An 18,536-nucleotide genomic window follows, 5' to 3' on the forward strand; every position below is an offset into this window, starting at 1 on the left:
GGCACTTGGGGGGCTGCCCCATAGATTATGTGGGGCAGACCCATAGATTCTATGGGGCAGCCCCACACATGGGGGGTTTGGGGGGGAATTGGGGTGGGAAATGAGGGGTTTGGGGACGCTATGGGGCAGAGACACTTGTGGGGCTGCCCCATAGATTCCGTGGGGCTGCCCCATAGATTCTATGGGGTGGGCTTGGGGGGTTTTGGGGGCACATTTGGGGTGGGAAATGACATTTTAGGGGTTGCTATGGGGCAGAGGTCACTTGTGGGTCTGCCCCATAGATTCCGTGGGGCTGCCCCATAGATTCTATGGGACAGACCCATAGATTCTATGGGGCGGCCCCAGAGATGGTGACAGGGGGTCTGGGGGGGATTTGGGGTGGGAAGGTGATGATTTCAGGGGGTTATGGGGCTGCCCCATAGATTCCGTGGGGCTGCCCCATAGATTATGTGGGGCGGACCCATAGATTCTATGGGGCAGCCCCACACGTGGGGGGTTTGGGGGGGAATTGGGGTGGGAAATGAGGGGTTTGGGGACGCTATGGGGCAGAGACACTTGTGGGGCTGCCCCATAGATTCCGTGGGGCTGCCCCATAGATTCTATGGGGTGGAGTTAGTTGGGGTTTGGGGGGCTAAATGGGGATTTGGGGGGGTTGTGGGGTGTCTATGAGGCTCGGGGGCACTTGGGGGGCTGCCCCATAGATTCTGTGGGGCAGACCCATAGATTTTATGGGGCAGCCCCATAGATCTATGGGGCGGCCCCAGAGATGGGGACGGGGGGTCTGGGGGGGATTTGGGGTGGGAAGGTGATGATTTCAGGGGGTTATGGGGCTGCCCCATAGATTCTGTGGGGCTGCCCCATAGATTCCATAGGGCAGACCCATAGATTCTATGGGGCAGCCCCACACATGGGGGGTTTGGGGGGGAATTGGGGTGGGAAATGAGGGGTTTGGGGACGCTATGGGGCAGAGACACTTGTGGGTCCGCCCCATAGATTCCGTGGGGCTGCCCCATAGATTCTATGGGGCGCTATGGGGCAGCTCACGTGACCACGGCGTTGGGGTTCTTCTCCACGGCGTAGATACGGACGCGGCGCTCCGCCTGATTGGCCGCCCGTAACGTGGCGTTGACCAATGGGCCGCGGCCGGCGCCCAGGACCATCACCACCCTATGGGGGCGGAGCCAAAGATCAGTGGGGCGGAGCCAAAATAAGGGGGGTCTATGGTCTCTATGGTCTCTATGGTCTCTATGGTCTCTATGGGTCTCTATGGGTCTCTATGGTCTCTATGGTCTCTATGGTCTCTATGGGTCTCTATGGGTCTCTATGGTCTCTATGGTCTCTATGGTCTCTATGGGTCTCTATGGTCTCTATGGTCTCTATGGGTCAATCTATGGGTCTCTATGGGTCCCTATGGTCGCTATGGGTCGATCTATGGGTCGCTGTGGGTCAATCTATGGGTCGCTATGGCTCCTATGGGTCAATCTATGGGTCTCAATGGGTTTCTATGGGTCGCTATGGGTCAATCTATGGCCCCTATGGGTCAATCTATGGGTCCCTATGGTCTCTATGGGTCAATCTATGGGTCCCATTGGCTCCTATGGGTTGCTGTGGGTCAATCTATGGGTCCCTATGGCTCCTATAGGTCAATCTATGGGTCGCTATGGGTCGCTATGGGTCCCTATGGGTCAATCTATGGGTCCCTATGGGTCAATCTATGGGTCGCTATGGGTCTCTATGGGTCCCTATGGGTCAATCTATGGGTCAATCTATGGGTCTCTATGGGTCCCTATGGGTCAATCTATGGGTTCCTATGGGTCAATCTATGGGTCCCTATGGGTCGCTGTGGGTCCCTATGGGTCAATCTATGGGTCCCTATGGCCCCTATGGGTCAATCTATGGGTCGCTGTGGGTCTCTATGGGTCCCCATGGGTCAATCTATGGGTCCCTATGGCCCCTATGGCCCCTATAGGTCAATCTATGGGTCAATCTACGGGTCCCTATAGGTCAATCTATGGGTCCCTATGGTCCCTATGGCTCCTATGGCCCCTATAGGTCAATCTATGGCCCCTGTGGGTCAATCTATGGCCCCTATAGGTCAATCTATGGGTCAATCTATGGGTCGCTGTGGGTCAATCTATGGGTCCCTATGGTCCCTATGGCCCCTATAGGTCAATCTATGGGTCAATCTATGGGTCGCTGTGGGTCACTCACTGCACGTTCGTCTCCTTCTCGGCGTCGCTCACTCTGTCCATCAAACACCTATAGATGGCCTGGGGGGGGGGGGAGGGGGGAAAGGGGGCGGAGCTTCCGTCAGCGAGGGGGCGGAGCCTCAGGGGAGGGAGGGGGCGTGTCCTCCCCCCCCCCAAGCCCCGCCCACCTGCTGGTATTGGGCGTATTTGATTGGGTCCTTCTCGAACACCTCGTAGGTCTGAGACTCCAGGTTGTCCATTAAGGGCTATGGGGGGGGGGGGGGAGGGGGCGGGGTCAAAGGGGGACACGCCCACTATGGGGGGTGAGGGCACGCCCACTGGGGATAGGCCACGCCCACTGCTCCCCTCACTATTCATATAAGGGGGTGGATTGGGGAGGATGAGGGACCCAGGAGTGCCCCAATAGACCCAAATAGGGGACCCAGGCGTTCGGGAGGGACCCAGGAGTGCCCCAATGGACCCGAATAGGGGACCCAGGAGTGCCCCAGGGACCCAGGAGTGCCCCAATGGACGCGAATAGGGGACCCAGGAGTACCCCGAGGGACCCAGGAGTGCCCCAAGGGACCCAAATAGGGGGCCCAGGAGTTCGGGAGGGACCCAGGAGTGCCCCAAGGGACCCAAATAGGGGACCCAGGAGTGCCCCAGGGACCCAGGAGTGCCCCAAAGGACCCAAATAGGGGACCCAGGAGTTCGGGAGGGACCCAGGAGTGCCCCAGGGACCCAGGAGTGCCCCAATGGACCCAAATAGGGGACCCAGGAGTTCGGGAGGGACCCAGGAGTGCCCCAAGGGACCCAAATAGGGGGCCCAGGAGTTCGGGAGGGACCCAGGAGTGCCCCAAGGGACCCAAATAGGGGACCCAGGAGTGCCCCAGGGACCCAGGAGTGCCCCAAAGGACCCAAATAGGGGACCCAGGAGTTCGGGAGGGACCCAGGAGTGCCCCAGGGACCCAGGAGTGCCCCAATGGACCCAAATAGGGGACCCAGGAGTTCGGGAGGGACCCAGGAGTGCCCCAATGGACCCAAATAGGGGACCCAGGAGTTCGGGAGGGACCCAGGAGTGCCCCAAGGGACCCAAATAGGGGACCCAGGAGTTCGGGAGGGACCCAGGAGTGCCCCAAGGACCTAAATAGGGGACCCAGGAGTGCCCCAAGGGACCCAAATAGGGGACCCAGGAGTTCGGGAGGGACCCAGGAGTGCCCCAATGGACCTAAATAGGGGACCCAGGAGTGCCCCAAGGGACCCAAATAGGGGACCCAGGAGTTCAGGAGGGACCCAGGAGTGCCCCAATGGACCCAAATAGGGGACCCAGGCGTTCGGGAGGGACCCAGGAGTGCCCCAACGGACCCAAATAGGGGACCCAGGAGTTCGGGGGGACCCAGGAGTGCCCCAAGGGACCCAGGAGTTCGGGAGGGACCCAGGAGCGCCCCAAGGGACCCAAATAGGGGACCCAGGAGTTCGGGAGGGACCCAGGAGTGCCCCAAGGGAACCAAATAAGGGACCCAGGAGTGCCCCAATGGTCCCAAATAGGGGACCCAGGAGTTCGGGAGGGACCCAGGAGTTCGGGAGGGACCCAGGAGTGCCCCAACGGACCTAAATAGGGGACCCAGGAGTTCGGGAGGGACCCAGGAGTGCCCCAATGGACCCAAATAGGGGACCCAGGAGTTCGGGAGGGACCCAGGAGTGCCCCAAGGGACTCAAATAGGGGACCCAGGAGTGCCCCAATGGACCCAAATAGGGGACCCAGGAGTGCCCCAATGGACCCGAATACGGGACCCAGGAGTGCCCCAAGGGACCCAGGAGTGCCCCAATGGACCCGAATACGGGACCCAGGAGTTCGGGAGGGACTCAGGAGTTCGGGAGGGACCCAGGAGTGCCCCAAGGACCCAGGAGTGCCCCAATGGACCTAAATAGGGGACCCAGGAGTTCGGGAGGGACCCAGGAGTGCCCCAGGGACCCAAATAGGGGACCCAGGATTTTGGGAGGGACCCAGGAGTGCCCCAATGGACCCAAATAGGGGACCCAGGAGTTTGGGAGGGACCCAGGAGTGCCCCAAGGGACCCAGGAGTGCCCCAAGGGACGCAGGAGTTCGGGAGGGACCCAGGAGTGCCCCGAGGGACCCAGGGAGTGCCCCAATGGACCCAAATAGGGGACCCAGGAGTTCGGGAGGGACCCAGGAGTGCCCCAAGGGACCCAGGAGTGCCCCAGGGACCCAAATAGGGGACCCAGGAGTTCGGGAGGGACCCAGGAGTGCCCCAAGGGACCCAGGAGTTCGGGGGGGGACCCAGGAGTGCCCCAGGGACCCAAATAGGGGACCCAGGAGTGCCCCAAGGGACCCAAATAGGGGACCCAGGAGTGCCCCAATGGATCCGAATAGGGGACCCAGGAGTTCGGGAGGGACCCAGGAGTGCCCCAAGGGACCCAGGAGCTCGGGAGGGACCCAGGAGTGCCCCAAGGGACCCAAATAGGGGACCCAGGAGTTCGGGAGGGACCCAGGAGTGCCCCAATGGACCCAAATAGGGGACCCAGGAGTTCGGGAGGGACCCAGGAGTGCCCCAAGGGACCCAAATAGGGGACCCAGGAGTTCGGGAGGGACCCAGGAGTGCCCCAATGAACCCAAATAGGGGACCCAGGAGTTCGGGAGGGACCCAGGAGTGCCCCAATGGACCCAAATAGGGGACCCAGGAGTTCGGGAGGGACCCAGGAGTGCCCCAAGGGACCCAAATAGGGGACCCAGGAGTTCGGGAGGGACCCAGGAGTGCCCCAATGGACCCAAATAGGGGACCCAGGAGTTCGGGAGGGACCCAGGAGTTGCCCCAATGGACCCAAATAGGGGACCCAGGAGTTCGGGAGGGACCCAGGAGTGCCCCAAGGGACCCAGGAGTTCGGGAGGGACCCAGGAGTGCCCCAATGGACCCAAATAGGGGACCCAGGCGTTCAGGAGGGACCCAGGAGTGCCCCAAGGGACCCAAATAGGGGACCCAGGCGTTCGGGAGGGACCCAGGAGTGCCCCAAGGGACCCAAATAGGGGACCCAGGAGTGCCCCAAGGGACCCAGGAGTTCGGGAGGGACCTAGGAGTTCCCCAATGGACCCAAATAGGGGACCCAGGAGTGCCCCAAGGGACCCAGGAGTTCGGGAGGGACCCAGGAGTTCCCCAATGGACCCAAATAGGGGACCCAGGAGTGCCCCAAGGGACCCAGGAGTTCGGGAGGGACCCAGGAGTGCCCCAAGGGACCCAGGAGTTCGGGAGGGACCCAGGAGTGCCCCAAGGGACCCAGGAGTTCGGGAGGGACCCAGGAATGCCCCAAGGGACCCCGGCGTCCGGGGGGACCTGCAGGGGGCTCTGCAGATAGTCCTCGTAGCCGCGGGCGAACAGCTCGTAGGCCGAGGGGGGGGGGCGCTGCTGCCCCACGTGCTCCAGGTACTGCAGGTAGGCCCCGAGCGGCTTCCCAGCATGCCGCGGGGCGCCCGTCAGCACCACCTGCACCTCCAACTGCGAGATGGGGGTCACGGGGGGGTTCGGGGACCCCAAAAACCCCCCGAAACCCCCCCGAAAACCCCTAAAATGACCCCAAAATGGCCCAAAATGACCCCAAATCGAGCCATTTCGGCCCAAAAATGGCCTAGTTAGGCCTAGAAGTCGCTCCCATAGGGTTGAATGGGAGCGCGAGGCCTATAGGCCGCGTTAGGCCTCCAGAGCTATAGGGGGCGTTCTATAGGGTGGGGGGGACCCCCAAGGGGTTAATGGGGGACGCGGGGGGGCTTGGGGACCCTAAAAACCCCCAAAATGAGCCAAAAATGAGCAAAATTGACCCAAAAATGAGCGATTTAGGCCCAAATTAGGCCTAGAAATCACTCCCATAGGGTTGAATGGGAGCGCGAGGCCTATAGGCCGCGTTAGGCCTCCAGAGCTATAGGGGGTGTTCTATAGGGTGGGGGGGACGCCCAAGGGGTTAATGGGGGACACGGGGGGGCTTGGGGACCCTAAAAACCCCCAAAATGACCCAAAAATGAGCAAAATTGACCCAAAATTGACCATTTTAGGCCCAAATTAGGCCTAGAAGTCACTCCCATAGGGTTGAATGGGAGCGCGAGGCCTATAGGCCGCGTTAGGCCTCCAGAGCTATAGGGGGCGTTCTATAGGGTGGGGGGGACCCCCAAGGGGTTAATGGGGGACACGGGGGGGCTTGGAGACCCCAAAATGAGCCAAAATGACCCAAAAATGGGCAAAATTGACCCAAAATTGAACATTTTAGGCCCAAAAATGGCCTAGTTAGGCCTAGAAGTCACTCCCATAGGGTTGAATGGAAGCGCGAGGCCTATAGGCCGCGTTAGGCCTCCAGAGCTATAGGGGGCGTTCTATAGGGTGGGGGAGACCCCAAAGGGGTTAATGGGGGACACGGGGGGGCTTGGGGACCCCAAAATGAGCCAAAATGACCCAAAAATGGGCAAAATTGACCCAAAAATGAGCGATTTAGGCCCAAATTAGGCCTAGGAATCACTCCCATAGGGTTGAATGGAAGCGCGAGGCCTATAGGCCGCGTTAGGCCTCCAGAGCTATAGGGGGCGTTCTATAGGGTGGGGGGGACCCCCAAGGGGTTAATGGGGGACACGGGGGGGCTTGGGGACCCCAAAATGAGGCAAAATGACCCAAAAATGGGCAAAATTGACCCAAAATTGACCATTTTAGGCCCAAATTAGGCCTAGAAGTCGCTCCCATAGGGTTGAATGGAAGCGCGAGGCCTATAGGCCGCGTTAGGCCTCCAGAGCTATAGGGGGTGTTCTATAGGGTGGGGGGGGCCCCCAAGGGGTTAATGGGGGACACGGGGGGGCTTGGAGACCCCAAAATGACCCAAAAATGGACCAAAATGACCCAAAAATGAGCAAAATTGACCCAAAATTGACTAATTTAGGCCCAAATTAGGCCTAGAAATCACTCCCATAGGGTTGAATGGAGCCACGAGGCCTATAGGCCGCGTTAGGCCTCCAGAGCTATAGGGGGTGTTCTATAGGGTGGGGGGGGCCCCCAAGGGGTTAATGGGGGACACGGGGGGGCTTGGGGACCCCAAAAACCCCTAAAATGACCCCAAAATGACCCAAAATGACCCAAAAATGAGCGATTTAGGCCCAAAAATGGCCTAGTTAGGCCTAGAAGTCGCTCCCATAGGGTTGAATGGGAGCGCGAGGCCTATAGGCCGCGTTAGGCCTCCAGAGCTATAGGGGGTGTTCTATAGGGTGGGGGGGACGCCCAAGGGGTTAATGGGGGACGCGGGGGGGCTTGGGGACCCCAAAATGAGGCAAAATGACCCAAAAATGGGCAAAATTGACCCAAAATTGACCATTTTAGGCCCAAATTAGGCCTAGAAGTCGCTCCCATAGGGTTGAATGGAAGCGCGAGGCCTATAGGCCGCGTTAGGCCTCCAGAGCTATAGGGGGCGTTCTATAGGGTGGGGGGGACCCCCAAGGGGTTAATGGGGGACGCGGGGGGTCTTTGGGACCCTAAAAACCCCCAAAATGACCCAAAAATGAGCAAAATTGACCCAAAATTGACCATTTTAGGCCCAAATTAGGCCTAGAAATCACTCCCATAGGGTTGAATGGAGCCACGAGGCCTATAGGCCGCGTTAGGCCTCCAGAGCTATAGGGGGCGTTCTATAGGGTGGGGGGGACCCCCAAGGGGTTAATGGGGGACGCGGGGGGGCTTGGGGACCCCAAAATGAGGCAAAATGACCCAAAAATGGGCAAAATTGACCCAAAAATGAGCGATTTAGGCCCAAATTAGGCCTAGAAATCACTCCCATAGGGTTGAATGGGAGCGCGAGGCCTATAGGCCGCGTTAGGCCTCCAGAGCTATAGGGGGCGTTCTATAGGGTGGGGGGGACCCCCAAGGGGTTAATGGGGGACGCGGGGGGGCTTGGGGACCCTAAAAACCCCCAAAATGACCCAAAAATGAGCAAAATTGACCCAAAAATGAGCGATTTAGGCCCAAATTAGGCCTAGAAATCACTCCCATAGGGTTGAATGGAAGCGCGAGGCCTATAGGCCGCGTTAGGCCTCCAGAGCTATAGGGGGCGTTCTATAGGGTGGGGGGGACGCCCAAGGGGTTAATGGGGGACGCGGGGGGGCTTGGGGACCCTAAAAACCCCAAAAATGACCCAAAAATGGGCAAAATTGACCCAAAATTGACCATTTTAGGCCCAAAAATGGCCTAGTTAGGCCTAGAAGTCGCTCCCATAGGGTTGAATGGAGCCACGAGGCCTATAGGCCGCGTTAGGCCTCCAGAGCTATAGGGGGCGTTCTATAGGGTGGGGGGGACCCCCAAGGGGTTAATGGGGGACACGGGGGGGCTTGGGGACCCTAAAAACCCCCAAAATGACCCAAAAATGAGCAAAATTGACCCAAAATTGACCATTTTAGGCCCAAATTAGGCCTAGAAGTCACTCCCATAGGGTTGAATGGAAGCGCGAGGCCTATAGGCCGCGTTAGGCCTCCAGAGCTATAGGGGGCGTTCTATAGGGTGGGGGGGACCCGCAAGGGGTTAATGGGGGACGCGGGGGGGCTTGGGGACCCCAAAATGAGCCAAAATGACCCAAAAATGAGCAAAATTGACCCAAAAATGAGCGATTTAGGCCCAAATTAGGCCTAGAAGTCACTCCCATAGGGTTGAATGGAAGCGCGAGGCCTATAGGCCGCGTTAGGCCTCCAGAGCTATAGGGGGCGTTCTATAGGGTGGGGGGGACCCCAAAGGGGTTAATGGGGGACGCGGGGGGGCTTGGGGACCCCAAAATGAGGCAAAATGACCCAAAAACGGGCAAAATTGACCCAAAATTGAGCGATTTAGGCCCAAAAATGGCCTAGTTAGGCCTAGAAGTCGCTCCCATAGGGTTGAATGGGAGCGCGAGGCCTATAGGCCGCGTTAGGCCTCCAGAGCTATAGGGGGCGTTCTATAGGGTGGGGGGGACCCGCAAGGGGTTAATGGGGGACGCGGGGGGGCTTGGGGACCCCAAAATGAGCCAAAATGACGCAAAAATGGACCAAAATGACCCAAAAATGGGGAAAATTGACCCAAAATTGAACCATTTAGGCCCAAATTAGGCCTAGAAATCACTCCCATAGGGTTGAATGGAGCCACGAGGCCTATAGGCCGCGTTAGGCCTCCAGAGCTATAGGGGGCGTTCTATAGGGTGGGGGGGACCCCCAAGGGGTTAATGGGGGACACGGGGGGGCTTGGGGACCCCAAAATGAGCCAAAATGACGCAAAAATGGGCAAAATTGACCCAAAAATGAGCGATTTAGGCCCAAAAATCACCCCCATAGGCTTCAATTGAACCCTGAGGCCTACAGGCCGCGTTAGGCCTCCAGACCTATAGGGGGCGCCCTATGGGGGTAATTAGGGGTAATTAAGGCTAATTAACGGCCCCTAATTAGGGGAATTAGGGATTGTGGCCTAATTGCCCCCCCCCCCCCATCGTTAATGAGGTTTAATGAGGTGAAATTAAGGGTTAATTAGGTCTAATTAGGCCCCATAATCGCAGCACAATTAACAGCCAGATTAACTCCTAATTAAGTGGAATTAACCACTAATTAACGCCACAAATTATGTCCGATTAACAGCCCAATTAACCCCTAATTAACCCCCTAATTAACACCCCAATTAACCGCGTATTTAAGCAGCAATTAACGCCAATAGCGCCCAATTAACCCTTAATTAACAGCAATTAACCCCCAATTAACAGCAATTAAACCCCCAGTCAACCAAATAATAACCCAATTAGGCCCTAATTAGCCCAATTAACCCCTTAATAACCCCTAATTAACCCCTTAATAACCTCTCATTAACGCTCTAGTTAACACCTTAATTAACCCCTAATTAAGGACATAATAGACCCCTAATTAACACCCTAATTAACCCAATAATACCCCCAATTAACCCCATAAGAACCCCTTAATTAACCCTCTAATTAACCCCTTAATTATCCCCATAATAACCCCCAATTAACCCCTAATTAACCCCATAACCCCTAATTAACCCTTAATTACCCCATAATAACCCCAATTAACCCCTAATTAACCCCCAATTAACCCCATAACCCCTAATTATCCCCTAATTACCCCATAATAACCCTAATTAACCCCTAATTAACCCCATAACCCCTAATTAACCCCTAATTACCCCATAATAACCCCAATTAACCCCTAATTAACCCCATAATAACCCCTAATTAACCCCATAATCCCTAATTACCCCTAATTACCCCATAATAACCCCAATTAACCCCTAATTAACCCCATAACCCCTAATTAACCCCTAATTACCCCATAATAACCCCAATTAACCCCTAATTAACCCCATAACCCCTAATTAACCCCTAATTACCCCATAATAACCCCTAATTAACCCCTAATTAACCCCATAACCCCTAATTAACCCCATAACCCCTAATTACCCCATAATAACCCCAATTAACCCTTAATTAACCCCATAATAACCCCTAATTAACCCCTAATTACCCCATAATAACCCCAATTAACCCCTAATTACCCCAATTAACCCCTAATTAACCCCATAATAACCCCAATTAACCCCTAATTACCCCATAATCACCCTAATTAACCCCTAATTAACCCCATAACCCCTAATTAACCCCTAATTACCCCATAATAACCCCTAATTAACCCCCAATTAACCCCATAACCCCTAATTAACCCCTAATTACCCCATAATAACCCCAATTAACCCCTAATTAACCCCATAATAACCCCTAATTAACCCATAATAACCCCAATTAACCCCTTATTAACCCCTAATTACCCCATAATAACCCCATTTAACCCCTAATTAACGCCATAATAACCCCAATTAACCCCCAATTAACCCCATAACCCCTAATTAACCCCTAATTACCCCATAATAACCCAAATTAACCCCTAATTAACCCCTAATTACCCATAATAACCCTAACTAACCCCTAATTACCCCATAATAACCCCCAATTAACCCCATAATAACCCTAATTAACCCCCAATTAACCCCATAACCCCTAATTAACCCCTAATTACCCCATAATAACCCCAATTAACCCCTAATTACCCCATAATAACCCCAATTAACCCCATAATTACCCTAATTAACCCCTAATTACCCCCATAACCCCTAATTAACCCCTAATTACCCCATAATAACCCCAATTAACCCCTAATTACCCCATAATAACCCCAATTAACCCCATAATTACCCTAATTAACCCCAATTACCCCCATAACCCCTAATTAACCCCTAATTACCCCATAATAACCCCAATTAACCCCCAATTAACCCCTAATTACCCCATAATAACCCCATTTAACCCCTAATTAACCCCATAACCCCTAATTAGCCCCTAATTACCCCATAATAACCCCAATTAACCCCTAATTAACCCCATAACCCCTAATTAACCCCTAATTAACCCCTAATTAACCCCATAATAACCCCAATTAACCCCTAATTACCCCCATAACCCCTAATTAACCCCTAATTACCCCATAATAAACCCAATTAACCCCTAATTAACCCATCTCCGCCCCCTGGCCCCGCCCCCCGCCCCCCTGGCCCCGCCCCCCCGAGTCCTCCCAACCTTCAGCAGCCTTCCCAGCAGCCTCTGGTGGGGGCGGGACAACACCGGAAACCCCTTCTTATTGGTCAGGAACAGGCTGGTGGGCAAGATGGCCGCCCGCAGGGGTTCGCCCAACCAGCGGTCGATGGCGGCGCCCGACGGCAAATCAGGACCCACCTCCAGCGCTGCGATTGGACGAGAGCCCGGGGACACGCCCACCGGGGGGGGGGGGGGTTTAAGCCACGCCCACCCCGCGGGAACCGCCCCGAGGCCATTGAGAGTAATGGGAGCCAGAGTCTCTATGGTATCTTGGGACTCTATGGTCTCTATGGGTCTCTATGGGTCTCTATGGTCTCTATGGGTCTCTATGGGTCTCTATGGTCTCTATGGGTGCCTATGGCTCCTATAGGTCCCTATAGGTCTCTATGGGTCTCTATGGGTCCCTATGGCTCCTATAGGTCCCTATGGGTCCCTATGGCTTCTATGGGTCCCTATGGCTCCTATAGGTCCCTATAGGTCCCTATGGGTCCCTATGGCTCCTATAGGTCCCTATGGCTCCTATAGGCCCCTATAGGTCTCTATGGCTCCTATGGGTCCCTATGGCTCCTATAGGTCCCTATGGGTCCCTATGGCTCCTATGGGTCCCTATAGGTCCCTATGGGTCCCTATGGCTCCTATAGGTCCCTATGGCTCCTATAGGCTCCTATGGGTCCCTATAGGTCCCTATGGGTCCCTATGGCTCCTATAGGTCCCTATGGCTCCTATAGGCTCCTATAGGTCCCTATGGCTCCTATGGGTCCCTATAGGTCCCTATGGCTCCTATGGGTCCCTATGGCTCCTATAGGTCCCTATGGCTCCTATAGGCCCCTATAGGTCCCTATGGCTCCTATAGGCTCCTATAGGTCCCTATGGCTCCTATGGGTCCCTATAGGTCCCTATGGCTCCTATGGGTCCCTATGGCTCCTATAGGCCCCTATAGGTCCCTATGGCTCCTATGGGTCCCTATGGCTCCTATAGACCCCTATTGGTTCCTATGGCTCCTATAGGCCCCTATAGGTCCCTATGGCTCCTATGGGTCCCTATGGCTCCTATAGGTCCCTATGGCTCCTATAGGCCCCTATAGGTCCCTATGGCTCCTATAGGCCCCTATAGGTCCCTATGGCTCCCTATGGCTCCTATAGGTCCCTATGGGTCCTATAGGTCCCTATGGCTCCTATATGTCCCTATGGGTCCCTAAGGCTCCTATAGGTCCCTATGGCTCCTATGGGTCCCTATGGGTCCCTATGGCTCCTATAGGTCTCTATGGGTCCCTATGGCTCCTATAGGTCCCTATGGCTCCTATGGGTCCCTATGGCTCCTATGGGTCCCTATGGCTCCTATGGGTGCCTATGGCTCCTATAGGTTCCTATGGGTCTGTATGGGTCCCTATGGCTCCCTAAGGCTCCTATAGGTCACTATGGCTCCTATAGGTCTCTATGGGTCCCTATGGCTCCTATAGGTCCCTATGGCTCCTATGGGTCCCTATGGCTCCTATGGGTCCCTATGGATCCCTATAACTCCTATAGGTTCCTATGGGTCCCTATGGCTCCCTAAGGCTCCTATAGCTCTCTATAGGTCCCTATGGCTCCTATGGGTCCCTATGGGTCTGTATGGGTCCTTATGGATCCTATGGGTCCCTATGGCTCCTATAGGTCCCTATGGCTCCTACAGGTCCCTATAGGTCCCTATGGGTCCCTATGGCTCCTATGGGTCCCTATGGCTCCTATAGGTCCCTATGGCTCCTATAGCTCTCTATAGGTCCCTATGGCTCCTATAGGTCCCTATGGCTCCCTATGGCTCCCTATAGGTCCCTATAGGTCCCTATGGCTCCCATAGGTCCCCAGGCTCCACTCACCGACCCCCAGGCGCTTGTTGTAGTCGCAGAGGGTCCGGAAATCGTTCCACCTGCCCCAAAAGCAGCTCGTTTCACCCCAAAGGCCACGGGGGGCACCCAATGGCACCCCCAGGTGGCCCCATAGCCCCCATAGTGGCCACCAAGGGCACCCAATGGCCCCCAATGGCCATCAATGGCAGCCAATGGCCACCAATGGCACCCAATGGCCACCAATGGCCATCAATGGCACCCAATGGCCATCAATGGCTCCCAATGGCCATCAATGGCACCCAATGGCCCCCAATGGCACCCAATGGCCATCAATGGCTCCCAATGGCACCCAATGGCCATCAATGGCCATCAATGGCTCCCAATGGCTCCCAATGGCCCCCAATGGCCATCAATGGCCACCAATGGCACCCAATGGCCACCAATGGCTCCCAATGGACATCAATGGCCATCAATGGCACCCAATGGCACCCAATGGCACCCAATGGCCACCAATGGCTCCCAATGGCCACCAATGGCCATCAATGGCCACCAAGGGCACCCAATGGCCATCAATGGCCACCAATGGCACCCAATGGCTCCCAATGGCTCCCAATGGCCATCAATGGCCATCAATGGCCACCAATGGCACCCAATGGCACCCAATGGCTCCCAATGGCCATCAATGGCTCCCAATGGCACCCAATGGCACCCAATGGCTCCCAATGGCCACCAATGGCCATCAATGGCTCCCAATGGCCACCAATGGCCACCAATGGCACCCAATGGCTCCCAATGGCACCCAATGGCCCCAATGGCTCCCAATGGCACCCAATGGCCCCCAATGGCTCCCAATGGCCATCAATGGCCATCAATGGCTCCCAATGGCTCCCAATGGCACCCAATGGCTCCCAATGGCACCCAATGGCCACCAATGGCCACCAATGGCACCCAATGGCTCCCAATGGCTCCCAATGGACCCCAATGGCACCCAATGGCCCCAATGGCTCCCAATGGCCCCAATGGCTCCCAATGGCCCCAATGGCCCCCAATGGCACCCAATGGCCACCAATGGCTCCCAATGGCCCCAATGGCCCCCAATGGCCCCAATGGCCCCCAATGGCTCCCAATGGACCCCAATGGCTCCCAATGGCCCCAATGGCCCCCAATGGCTCCCAATGGCCCCCAATGGCACCCAATGGCTCCCAATGGCACCCAATGGCTCCCAATGGCACCCAATGGCACCCAATGGCTCCCAATGGCACCCAATGGCACCCAATGGCTCCCAATGGCACCCAATGGCCACCAATGGCACCCAATGGCTCCCAATGGCTCCCAATGGCACCCAATGGCCACCAATGGCCATCAAGGGCATCCAATGGCACCCAATGGCTCCCAATGGCCACCAAGGGCACCCAATGGCCACCAATGGCCACCAAGGGCACCCAATGGCCACCAAGGGCACCCAATGGCCACCAAGGGCACCCAATGGCCTTCAATGGCCACCAATGGCACCCAATGGCTCCCAATGGCCACCAATGGCTCCCAATGGCCACCAACGGACATCAATGGACATCAATGGCTCCCAATGGCCACCAATGGCACCCAATGGCTCCCAATGGCCACCAATGGCTCCCAATGGCCACCAATGGCCACCAATGGCACCCAATGGCCACCAATGGCACCCAATGGCTCCCAATGGCACCCAATGGCTCCCAATGGCACCCAATGGCCACCAATGGCTCCCAATGGCCACCAAGGGCACCCAATGGCACCCAATGGTTCCCAATGGCCACCAAGGGCACCCAATGGCCACCAATGGCTCCCAATGGCTCCCAATGGCACCCAATGGCTCCCAATGGCCATCAATGGCCACCAATGGCCATCAATAGCACCCAATGGCTCCCAATGGCCATCAATGGACATCAATGGCTCCCAATGGCTCCCAATGGCTCCCAATGGCCACCAAGGGCACCCAATGGCCACCAAGGGCACCCAATGGCCACCAATGGCCCCCAATGGCTCCAAATGGCCACCAAGGGCACCCAATGGCCATCAATGGCACCCAATGGCACCCAATGGCTCCCAATGGCTCCCAATGGCCACCAATGGCACCCAATGGCCACCAAGGGCACCCAATGGCCACCAATGGCCCCCAATGGCTCCCAATGGCCCAAATGGCACCCAATGGCCATCAATGGCCACCAATGGCACCCAATGGCTCCCAATGGCCCCCAATGGCTCCCAATGGCACCCAATGGCTCCCAATGGCCCAAATGGCACCCAATGGCCATCAATGGCCACCAATGGCACCCAATGGCACCCAATGGCCACCAATGGCTCCCAATGGCTCCCAATGGCTCCCAATGGCCATCAATGGCCCCCAATGGCTCCCAATGGCACCCAATGGCTCCCAATGGCTCCCAATGGCCGCCAATGGCTCCCAATGGCCCAAATGGCACCCAATGGCACCCAATGGCCACCAATGGCTCCCAATGGCTCCCAATGGCTCCCAATGGCCACCAATGGCACCCAATGGCACCCAATGGCCATCAATGGCTCCCAATGGCCACCAATGGCTCCCAATGGCACCCAATGGCCACCAATGGCCACCAATGGCTCCCAATGGCACCCAATGGCTCCCAATGGCACCCAATGGCCATCAATGGCTCCCAATGGCACCCAATGGCTCCCAATGGCCATCAATGGCTCCCAATGGCACCCAATGGCACCCAATGGCCATCAATGGCACCCAATGGCCCCCAATGGCTCCCAATGGCCCCCAATGGCTCCCAATGGCACCCAATGGCACCCAATGGCCCCCAATGGCTCCCAATGGCCCCCAATGGCTCCCAATGGCACCCAATGGCCCCAATGGCCCCCAATGGCACCCAATGGCTCCCAATGGCTCCCAATGGCACCCAATGGCTCCCAATGGCACCCAATGGCACCCAATGGCTCCCAATGGCTCCCAATGGCACCCAATGGCACCCAATGGCCCCCAATGGCTCCCAATGGCCACCAATGGCTCCCAATGGCCACCAATGGCTCCCAATGGCCCCCAATGGCCACCAATGGCCATCAATGGCACCCAATGGCACCCAATGGCACCCAATGGCTCCCAATGGCCACCAATGGCTCCCAATGGCCCCCAATGGCCACCAATGGCCATCAATGGCACCCAATGGCACCCAATGGCACCCAATGGCACCCAATGGCACCCAATGGCACCCAATGGCACCCACCAGCGCCAGGTCTTCTCCTCGGCCTCCGGCCCTATAGGGGGCGCTGGGTCGTTGCTGATGACGTCATCTCGTTGGTCCTCGGGGGCCAATAGGGGGACCTGGACCCACACCTGGCCAGTAGAAACCAGTATGGACCAGTATAGACCAGTATAGACCAGTACAAACCAGTATAGACCAGTATAAACCAGTATGGACCAGTATAAACCAGTATGGACCAGTATGGACCAGTATAACCTCCCCCAATATAACCAATATAATCCCCCAGTATAAACCAGTATAAACCCATATAAACCAGTATAACCAGTATAAACCCATATAAACCAGTATAAACCCATATAAACCAGTATAACCAGTATAAACCCATATAAACCAGTATAACCAGTATAAACCCATATAAACCAGTATAACCCAGTATAAACCCATATAAACCAGTATAACCAGTATAAACCCATATAAACCAGTATAACCAGTATAAACCCATATAAACCAGTATAAACCCATATAAACCAGTATAAACCCATATAAACCAGTATAACCAGTATAAACCCATATAAACCAGTATAATCCAGTATAAACCCATATAAACCAGTATAACCAGTATAAACCCATATAAACCAGTATAAACCAGTATAAACCCATATAAACCAGTATAATCCAGTATAAACCCATATAAACCAGTATAAACCCATATAAACCAGTATAACCAGTATAAACCCATATAACCCAGTATAAACCCATATAAACCAGTATAAACCCATATAAACCAGTACAACCAGTATAACCCAGTATAAACCAGTATAAACCAGTCTGGTGCTCCCAGCCCCTCTAGGACCCATTGAGACCCCCCACAACCCAACCCCCACCTCCCGGGCACTCCTGGGTCCCAAACCAGTATAAACCAGTATGGACCAGTATGAACCAGTATGAACCAGTATAGACCAGTATGGCCCAGTATGGCCCAGTATGGACCAGTATGGACCAGTATGGTGCTCCTATGGTCTCTAGGACCCATTCTGACCCGCTCCCCCAACCCAACCCTCCCCTCCCCCAAACCAGTATGGCCCAGTATGGCCCAGTATGGCCCAGTATGGCCCAGTATGAACCAGTATGGACCAGTATGGACCAGTATGGTGCTCCTATGGTCTCTAGGACCCATTCTGACCCCCTCCCCCAACCCAACCCTCCCATCCCCCAAACCAGTATGGCCCAGTATGGCCCAGTATGGCCCAGTATGGCCCAGTATGGACCAGTATGGCCCAGTATGGCCCAGTATGGCCCAGTCCAACTCACCGCCGCCCCCTGCTGGCCCAGCAGGAAGGCGCTGAGCCCCCGGGCCAGGTTGGGCCCATCCCCCTCCCGTAGGGGCAACAGGAAGGCGGGGACCCCCAGGTACCCCCCGAAATCCAGTTCCTGCCGCAGGGCCTGTAGGGGACAATGGGGACAATGGGGACAATGGGGACAATGGGGACAATGGGGGCGATGGGGACAATGGGGTCAATGGGGGCAATGGGGACAATGGGGGTCAATGGGGTCAATGGGGACAATGGGGTCAATGGGGTCAATGGGGACAATGGGGTCAATGGGGGCAATGGGGTCAATGGGGGCAATGGGGTCAATGGGGTCAAT

The 18,536-nt window shown here is 55.8% G+C and overlaps 1 protein-coding gene across 2 annotated transcripts in view; it reads right to left on the reverse strand.

The window, feature by feature from the left end:
* The window catches only part of PRMT5 (protein arginine methyltransferase 5), a 42,918-nt gene that overhangs the window by 18,156 nt on the left and 6,226 nt on the right, over positions 1-18,536 (reverse strand). For both annotated transcript variants that reach the window (XM_065044359.1, XM_065044358.1), the window contains exons 4-11: positions 18,201-18,332; positions 16,911-17,020; positions 13,699-13,748; positions 11,826-11,989; positions 5,540-5,701; positions 2,378-2,455; positions 2,212-2,270; positions 1,045-1,167 (exon numbers count right to left, since the gene is read on the reverse strand). In XM_065044359.1, coding sequence (XP_064900431.1) covers positions 1,045-1,167; positions 2,212-2,270; positions 2,378-2,455; positions 5,540-5,701; positions 11,826-11,989; positions 13,699-13,748; positions 16,911-17,020; positions 18,201-18,332 — 878 coding nt within the window. The remainder of the gene's footprint in view (positions 1-1,044; positions 1,168-2,211; positions 2,271-2,377; positions 2,456-5,539; positions 5,702-11,825; positions 11,990-13,698; positions 13,749-16,910; positions 17,021-18,200; positions 18,333-18,536) is intronic.

The sequence above is a fragment of the Columba livia genome, chromosome 36 (genome assembly GCF_036013475.1).
Source record: "Columba livia isolate bColLiv1 breed racing homer chromosome 36, bColLiv1.pat.W.v2, whole genome shotgun sequence".
In the NCBI taxonomy this organism is placed as follows: domain Eukaryota; kingdom Metazoa; phylum Chordata; class Aves; order Columbiformes; family Columbidae; genus Columba; species Columba livia.